The sequence below is a fragment of the Salmo trutta genome, chromosome 17 (genome assembly GCF_901001165.1).
Source record: "Salmo trutta chromosome 17, fSalTru1.1, whole genome shotgun sequence".
Classification (NCBI taxonomy): domain Eukaryota; kingdom Metazoa; phylum Chordata; class Actinopteri; order Salmoniformes; family Salmonidae; genus Salmo; species Salmo trutta.
Window position 1 is genome coordinate 17,696,902 of NC_042973.1, and position 8,491 is coordinate 17,705,392.

The 8,491-nt window shown below is 39.1% G+C and overlaps 1 protein-coding gene across 4 annotated transcripts; it reads left to right on the forward strand.

The window, feature by feature from the left end:
• Positions 1-2,532: 2,532 nt before the first annotated feature.
• LOC115151763 (cystinosin) lies at positions 2,533-8,409 on the forward strand. 4 transcript variants are annotated; one of them, XM_029695979.1, is made up of 11 exons: positions 2,533-2,634; positions 2,845-2,931; positions 5,179-5,257; positions 5,376-5,463; positions 5,668-5,771; positions 5,895-6,032; positions 6,143-6,242; positions 6,444-6,563; positions 6,811-6,981; positions 7,123-7,240; positions 7,828-8,409. In XM_029695979.1, exons 2-11 carry the CDS (start codon positions 2,871-2,873, stop codon positions 7,968-7,970), a joined length of 1,122 nt encoding a protein of 373 aa, XP_029551839.1. In that variant the 5' UTR covers positions 2,533-2,634; positions 2,845-2,870; the 3' UTR covers positions 7,971-8,409. The 4 variants fall into 4 exon arrangements, with proteins under 4 accessions (XP_029551839.1, XP_029551841.1, XP_029551840.1 ...); XM_029695981.1 differs by having other exon boundaries at positions 2,845-2,928; XM_029695980.1 differs by having other exon boundaries at positions 2,601-2,749.
• The last annotated feature ends 82 nt before the right edge of the window (positions 8,410-8,491 follow it).

Here is an 8,491-nt window from a genome sequence, read left to right on the forward strand (position 1 = left end):
ATTCTATTCCAGTCATTACAATGAGCCCACCAGCCTCCTCTGATTTAACAATACATAAGGGCTGAGACAAGAAAATAATATTTAGGATGTCTTGGGTGGCAGTTTTTTTGTTGTGTTGGTCATTGCTTAGTAAAATTAATTTGCTAGGAACTTGCAAAGACTTGCATTATGTTCTGAAATGTAATTGTCCCATCAGTCTGAATTTAAATGATTACACCCTTTTAGTTTTGAGACCATTTTCCTTGTAAAAAGAAAACTCTTGCCATACTAGCCACTATGTGACATCCCTGAACTTGATTCATATTAGATTTGTATAGCATCCCCAAAGTCAATTGGGCAGTTGGGAAAATACTTGTACCTCCCATTTGGCAAAGTGTTATTGAGACCAGATGGTATCAGTCAACATAATACAAGTGTAAATATCTTCAAATCAACTTGAAAATGTGACTTACTTTGATAGTTTTAAGATCTAATTCTCCCAGGCTTTTTATCTACTTATCCTCAACAATTTGATTCTATGATCCATTTGTATCCATTGAAAAGTTAACACTTTACATATTTTGAAAGTAGTGACAGATATCAAACAAACAATCATCACACTGGGAAGGAAATATGTTGCCATTAAAATAATGTTGTTGGTATCCTTTGGCCAAAAAATTATGCCCTAATGGCCCTTGAAACTTTAAAAGCTATGCAATATACAATTACGTAAAATGAGAGAAAAGAGATGCCCATGAATAATTTACTTCCATTTGACATATTACTCAACAATGTCTCAGGAAGAACATTTCCAAGAACATGGTGTATTTAAAAAAAATTGTTTACCCCATCTCAAACTGGCAGTAACTGGAGGAGGTGAGTTTCTGTTTATTGTGAAACCAAATGTTATGTAAAAAACTGCCAAAGAAATTATGTTGAAAATGTTTAGATAAAACGTAACGTGATCTTGTTACGCTTTTACAATAAAATATTAAATCTTCTTGTCAAAACTAAAGGGGTCACAATCAAGAAACAAAAGCCTTACAGTCATGATTGATAGAATTTCCTGTAAGATGTACTGCACTTTAGAAGCATAAGCATGCTTGGTATTAATCCCAAAGGAAAAAAATACCTAAAATGTATTCTGTTTCTTCTTTCACTGCAGGATAAGATATATTTAGAAAATTAAGCCTGTATAGGCTACTTTTCACTTACGTGGTTGTGACCATAGAAATAAGAATGACCTTGTGTTTTATTATAGGCTGTGTTCTATTTTAAACATGACAGCTCTACACAAAAATACATGTATTTGTTTTATGTTCATTGCTTGGATAAAAAGCACATAATTATCCTGTGAAGGCTGATGAGGACTAGCCTGACTGACACGACTCGTAGCAGGAGGACTTCGAGTTAGGTCGAGGACAGGCCTAGGTTAGAATAATATCCTTATAGCATAGCCTACTATTAGCCCAACCAGCCGAAAGATGGCGCTATAGCTCCTTTTACGTCGTTTCTCGTTTTCCGTCAGATTAATGTATTCAGCTGGTAATTTACTAGTGTCTCTAGTGGACCGTCTCGTAAATAAAACATCCTCCATTCAAACTGCAAAGGCGTCAGTTTCCTCCTTAACTCGATCTAATGGCTCGTCGGTGGAGAAAAAAACGGGGGAAATATATTTACTACTGTCTTATTGAAACAAAAAAATGCACAATTATCACGCACACTTGGCTCTTGTAATGATGTTTACGTCATCTTGGTTGGGTATTTATTTAAATGTTGTCGTTATAAAAAATAATATTATACCGGGATTCATGACCAATGCTTTCTGTTTTATAGTTATAACAAATGCACTCCACGAATACAATTTATTCAACACTTATGTTTTATTTTACACATATAACCACATAAGAGGTCCCGTGACCAAAACGTGCCCCAGCCCATGGAAATCAAATGCCCGTGCAAACGGATTCGTTCTGGGCGCCGGCTCTGAAGCAAATCAGCAATCTGTTCGCTAGCTAACCCGACCTGTGTCGATTTACAGTTTGCTGGTCCAATCAGAGGCCCTAGTCTGCATTTGAACGCGGCACGTGTATAACTACAATCAGTTAGCAAGTCTGACGTTTCCTAGTTTCGACTAGCACATCAACGCGGCTACTGTGCCACAAAATGAGTGACAAAACCTGGACAGATATTTTCCAAGTCATAAGTCAAAGTAGAGTCACGAGGCTCCAAGTCAATGCGCTAGTTGGAACTAGGAATTGCTTAAGTGTCCGATTTACTAACTGGTTGTAGTTCTAGGCTACACACGCCGTGTTCAACAATTCAGAAAGTTGCACATTTTCCAATGTCCTAGTTCCGACTATAATGTGAACTCGGCACAAGTCAAAACGTCTCTATATCACAACCGTCCATGATTGGGAATCCCATAAGGCGGACACAATTGTCCCCGCGTCGTCCGGGTTTGGCCGATGTAGGCCGTCATTGTAAATAAGAATGTGTTCTTAACTGACTTGCCTAGTTAAAAATAAACATCCCACAACATTGAAAGTCTTGAACGCGCCTAAAACAGCTCGTCATACAAGTCAGATGAGCAAAGTCATATGACCTAGTGCCAGTTAACGGAAGCAGAGGAAAACAAAGCACCACTCAGCTGCGGTAGCGTATAACGTTTATCTGTTGATTTTACGATTAGTTAATTGAACTAACTATTGTTAAGACGCAGCCATGTAGCAAGCTGATTTACCGTAAATGAATATGGCACATTGCTGTTGTAAGTCTGGCTTTATATGGCAGCATATGTTACCTAGCTAATGCAGATAATTTGGTCAGCAGTGCTTCTCATCTGTTCCTCTTTTGCACTTTTAGAGTTCAGCAAAGCCCGTGCCCTGAAGATGGCAGATAATAACTTTCTTTCAGTCTTGGTCATAACACTCTGTACGGTCATTACATGTGGTGAGTTTGCCCTTGTTCAACCAACAAGCTCTGATTTTAATAGCTGGTAATCTTGCAGCGTTCAAAACAACTGGTAAATCGGGATTAATCGGTCATCCAACTCGGGAACTCATGCTGCGTTCGCATGCTAGTCAGAACTAGGAAACTCGGAAATGTAGTTCAAATCAAATTACATTTATTTATATAGCCCTTCTTACATCAGCTGATATCTCAAAGTGCTGTACAGAAACCCAGCCTAAAACCCCAAACAGCAAGCAATGCAGGTGTAGAAGCACGGTGGCTAGGAAAAACTCCCTAGAAAGGCCAAAACCTAGAGAGGAACCAGGCTATGAGGGGTGGCCAGTCCTCTTCTGGCTGTGCCGGGTGGAGATTATAACAGCACATGGCCAAGATGTTCAAATGTTCCTAAATGACCAGCATGGTCAAATAATAATAATCATAGTAGTTGTCAAGGGTGCAACAAGTCAGCAACTCAAGAGTAAGTGTCAGTTGGCTTTTTCATAGCCGATCTTTGAGAGTATCTCTACCGCTCCCGCTGTCTCTAGAGAGTTGAAAACAGCAGGTCTGGGACAGGTAGCACGTCTGGTGAACAGGTCAGGGTTCCAGCAGGTCTGGGACAGGTAGCACGTCCAGTGAACAGGTCAGGGTTCCATAGCCGCAGGCAGAACAGTTGAAACTGGAGCAGCAGCATGGCCAGGTGGACTGGAGACAGCAAGGAGTCATCATGCCAGGTAGTCCTGAGGCATGGTCCTAGGGCTCAGGTCCTCCGAAAGAGAGAATAAGAGAGAGCATATTTAAATTCACACAGGACACCGGATAAGACAAGAGAAATACTCCGGATGTAACAGACTGACCCTAGCCCCCCGACACATAAACTACTGCAGCATAAATACTGGAGGCTGAGACAGGAGGGGTCAGGAGACACTGGCCCCATCCGATGAAACCACTAGTAAGTTGAACGCTGTATAACTACAATCAGTTAGCAAGTTGGACATTTCCGAGTTTCCTAGTTCCAACTAGGATGTGAGCGCTGTAAAACAACTTAACTCAAGGTCAAATCATGACGTCAGTGATCTTCAGGTCAGAAAATCGAGTTGGAATTCTTGTTTGTATGACCGTTCAAATAGATTTTTCCCAGTCGGAGCTAGTTTTTTTCCGAGTTCCTAGTTGTTTTGAACACGGCATGAGGCTTCTTTCTACAGCTCCAACCTGAAGATCACTGATGTAATGATTTGACCTTGTATTTTTCAGAGTTCCCAGTTTTCTTGAAGGCACCATCTGAACCAGTATCTTGGCTTGAGAAGAAGAAAAATAGGACAACATCTTCTCTGGCACCCAGGATCCTGCAATTCAAAATCCCATTAACCAGCTCTGCAAACATAGTCAAATTGTATTTCTCATGATCGCCGAATAGCTTACAACAGATGTTGACTTTACCGTGAAATTCTTACTTACGAGCCCTTCAACAACAATGCAGGGTTAAAAAGAAAAGGTGAGCAAATAACAAAATAAAAACAAAAGGGAAACGGTAACAAAATAACCATAACAAGGCTATAAAAAGAGTACCGGTACTGAGTCAATATGCAGGGGTACGAGGTAATATGTACATGTATGTAGGTGTAAAAGTCACTAGGCAATCAGGAAAAGGTCTAAATAAAATCAATGATCTTTCGGGATACTGTGCTGCTGGATCAGCCAACCTGTGAGTGGCAGTAATTAGTGAAGTTATTGGAGGTGCTGAAGGTGAATTTAGCGCATGCGCACTTGGTCAAAAACTATTTTTATTTATACCTTTTTTGGAAGTGCATACTGTGTGTAACGGCAGTAATGACTATAGTTGTTCTGCGAAACTCGATATTTTGGTGAGTACCATTATGACGTTTGCAGAGCTTGTTAATGGGACTTTTGCCGCGTTCAAAACAACTGGGAACTTGGAACTCTACAGCTTCAAGACAACTTGGAAGTGGGAAAAATCGTTTTGAACAGTCATTCAACTCGGAATTCCAAGTCGGGAACTCGGGCCTCTTTCTAGAGCGCCAACCTGAAGATCACTGACGTCATGATTTGACAGTTTTTTCCCGAATTCCCAGTTGTCTTGAAAGCACCATCAGAATTGAAGGACCCTGGGCGTCAGAGGAGATCTAGTCATATTCATCGTCTCCTCAAGCCCAAGTACTGTTTTAGGAATAATCAATTTTGCTAAACAGCCCTATCTGAAAACTGCAATATCATATTCCTGTTCAACAGATGGGAGTGTATCCTTGTCTGCTCCAGCCACTGTAAATCTGGAGGTCAACGGTTCAGCCAATATCACCATAACACCTAGGTAACTTTTCTTCTATCTTGGCATCTATTGCCAGTTTGTATCAGTATTCTATGTATGTCTATTTGTTGTGATGTGTTATGTTATAATGCAGTGTTTGGCATTTTACTTCTTTTTGCAGCTCTGCTCTTAATGTGTCCGCACTTATTTCTTTTAACTTCACTGACTCCTCTGCAAATGTTACCTCGATACTTCAACTGCCTCAGCAGGTATACTTTTTATACCACTCAAACTCACTGAAAAGCATGACCAAAACACCATGTAATTGATTATTAATGCAATCTGAGATCTGAATCTATCATATTTCAATGAACTACAGTAGCCACAGTGTAAAAACCATCAATACTAGCGGCTCTGTTGTAGGCATAACTGTTTTATATATTATTTATATGTGCTGTATTTCTGATTTCCAGGTACAATTGTCTGCAAACGCCATATCAAGCACATTTGAGGTTCATGCAGAGCATGTGGGTCAGGTGACCTCCTATTTATACAGTAACAACACTGACATTGCAAGGTGAGTTGTTCTCAGTTTCTGTCTTTTAGTGAATTTCAACTCTATGAGAATTTCCCACGTCACATTTCAGACAGATTTTAAACCAACACAATGTACTAAAAGTCTCTTGTTTATGTTTTCCAGCTTTAAGACCAGAATCCGTTTCTTGGTCATTAGAAGCAACATCATCGATATCATTAACCAATTAATTGGTTGGATTTACTTCCTTGCATGGTCTATCTCATTCTACCCTCAAGTATATGAGAACTGGAGAAGAAAAAGGTAGTGCCTCAAACGGTCATATTTATTTTTTAAACAATTTAATCTCAGCCTTAAATGATTTAGAGTTAAAGGGCATCTGGATTTGATTTCTGACTTTGTCTATTTGACAGTGTGGTGGGGTTGAACTTTGATTACCTGGCACTCAACTTGACAGGCTTCATTGCGTACAGTGTCTTCAATGTAGGACTCTTCTGGGTTCCGTACATAAAGGTAAGAGCTCTGCATGCCCTCACTAACAGTGTAACAAATTGGGACGAATCCTAATTTGAGATCTACACGCACAACTCAGATTTCTGTGTCATTCATGCATTGACACCAATAGGGATTTGTTCAAATATTTTGGTCTTCTATGGACCTATTGACTTGGTTTTTACTCCATATAGTTGTTATATTTTAAATATATTTTTTTAGGAAGAGTTTGTGAAGAAAAATCCAAACGGTGTGAACCCAGTGGATGCCAATGATGTATTTTTTAGTCTCCATGCAGTTGTGCTGACACTTGTGTATATCTGTCAGTGTGCCATCTACGAGGTGAGTAACAGAAGACTAGTAAAATAACTTCCTAGATGTCCCCCTTTGGTTATAGGCCGGAGACGGATGTTGGCTGGACAAATAATGATCATATAATGATCAGCTTATGTTTTGATTGTTGGCAAAAAGAGATACTGTATGTCTGATCCTTTGAAAGGAAAGCATTGTTGTCAAGGCCTCAAATGAACATTGACAGTTAAACGCTTGTTGAAAGTAATGACTGTGTTCCTGTGTGTCTGTGGTAAAGAAAGGAGGGCAGAAGGTGTCCAAGGTTGCTATTGGCCTTCTGGTGATTGGCTGGACATTCGCCCTGGTCACCCTCTTTGTTGCTGTGGCCAATAAGATCACCTGGCTGGAATATCTCTATTATTTCTCCTACATTAAGTTAGGTGTCACCCTTGTCAAATACATCCCACAGGTATGGATTTCACAATATTTGACTGCATATTGAATGGTTTTACCTTATACACAATTATCATTTGTCACAGTAGATATTGTTGATTTTCATGATCACCACTACATTGTCTATCATCAATACACTGTCTGTGTGTGTCCTCAGGCCTACATGAACTACCAAAGACAAAGCACAGAAGGGTGGAGCATTGGCAATGTGTTGCTGGACTTCACAGGAGGCAGCTTCAGTCTCATTCAGATGATCCTTCAGTCGTATAACAACAGTAAGGCTCCTCACGCCTACCATAGATCACCAATATGCAGACACCTCAGTAAAACATAATTAGCCAAAGTGAAAACCACAGTCAAAGGACAGTCCCAACAATTGAAAATGTGTCAATTGCAGCCATTCATTGTTTATTTATATAGCTTCTATCTTCATGGGTTTTTTTTACTTTAAAAATATATATATATATATTTTACAATTATTCCTGCACATTAACATAAGAGACAGTGGCACAATTATGTAGAAGAATTTCCTTTTCATGCCCACCCACCCACGCACGCACAAGCCCGCCCACCAATTCACCCATCTCTTTCCCTGTGGCTGGGAGAAGAGCAGACAAATCATAAGAAAAAAAGTTATCAACATAAAGAATAACAACAACTTAACCATAAAGAAAGGGAAAAAATAAAATGGTTTAAATAATGGTATTAAACATGTTATAATAGTAAATTGAAATAGTGATACATTTTGATGTTGTTTTTCAGATTAGTTCCATCAGTCACACATTCTGCCTTACTACATCACATGCTGAATTATTTAATGGTTTATGTCAGGGGTTCATAGAATGTTTCTATTGTTTCCTAGATGAATGGAAGCTCATCTTTGGCGACCCCACAAAGGCTGGACTTGGTTTGTTATCCATATTCTTCGATGTGGTGTTCATCATTCAGCACTACTGTCTATACCAGCATAAAACACATTACGAGCCTATGGGTGACCAGAAATAGGCTAATAACCTCTCACTCTCTACCTCTGCCAGTGAAACTGGGGCCAAATTAGTTCCTATAGGGATTTATTCTATGCAGTGTTCACAGCCATTGAATGAGAAGCTATTTTAAACACAGGGCCTTTGCTTAAAAAGTACTTTTTTTCAAAATGATTGTTTAGGATAATAGGGGTTTCTTTTTGTTCCATCATTTGTGAAGAAATTATTAGTTATGGTTTGATACCACTAAGGGAAGAACTCTAATCTTTTTTAAAACTGACTGTATAGGCCTATCACTTTTACATCTGTCAAAGCAATAGTTCATTTTATACAATACAATTGTTTATTTTGAAATGTGTTCTATATTTGAAAGGTAATTTCTATTTTGAAATGTAAATAGAACATCATGCTTTGTCAAATTAGTAAAATGTTTTCCGCGAATAAAGATTAGTGTGATGTTTCATTATGCTTAAATTGATTTTATGATGGACTACAGTGCACAGCACAAAATTGGCGGTGGGGACTATTTCTGTTTTGTTGCAC

Excerpts from the sequence above, each read along its gene's own strand:
- LOC115151763 (XM_029695979.1), top strand. The coding sequence starts at position 2,871 with ATGGCAGATAATAACTTTCTTTCAGTCTTGGTCATAACACTCTGTACG. Across the intron at positions 6,033-6,142 it reads GAGAACTGGAGAAGAAAAAG|TGTGGTGGGGTTGAACTTTG; the intron begins GTAGTGCCTCAA and ends TCTATTTGACAG. Across the intron at positions 6,982-7,122 it reads TTGTCAAATACATCCCACAG|GCCTACATGAACTACCAAAG; the intron begins GTATGGATTTCA and ends GTGTGTCCTCAG.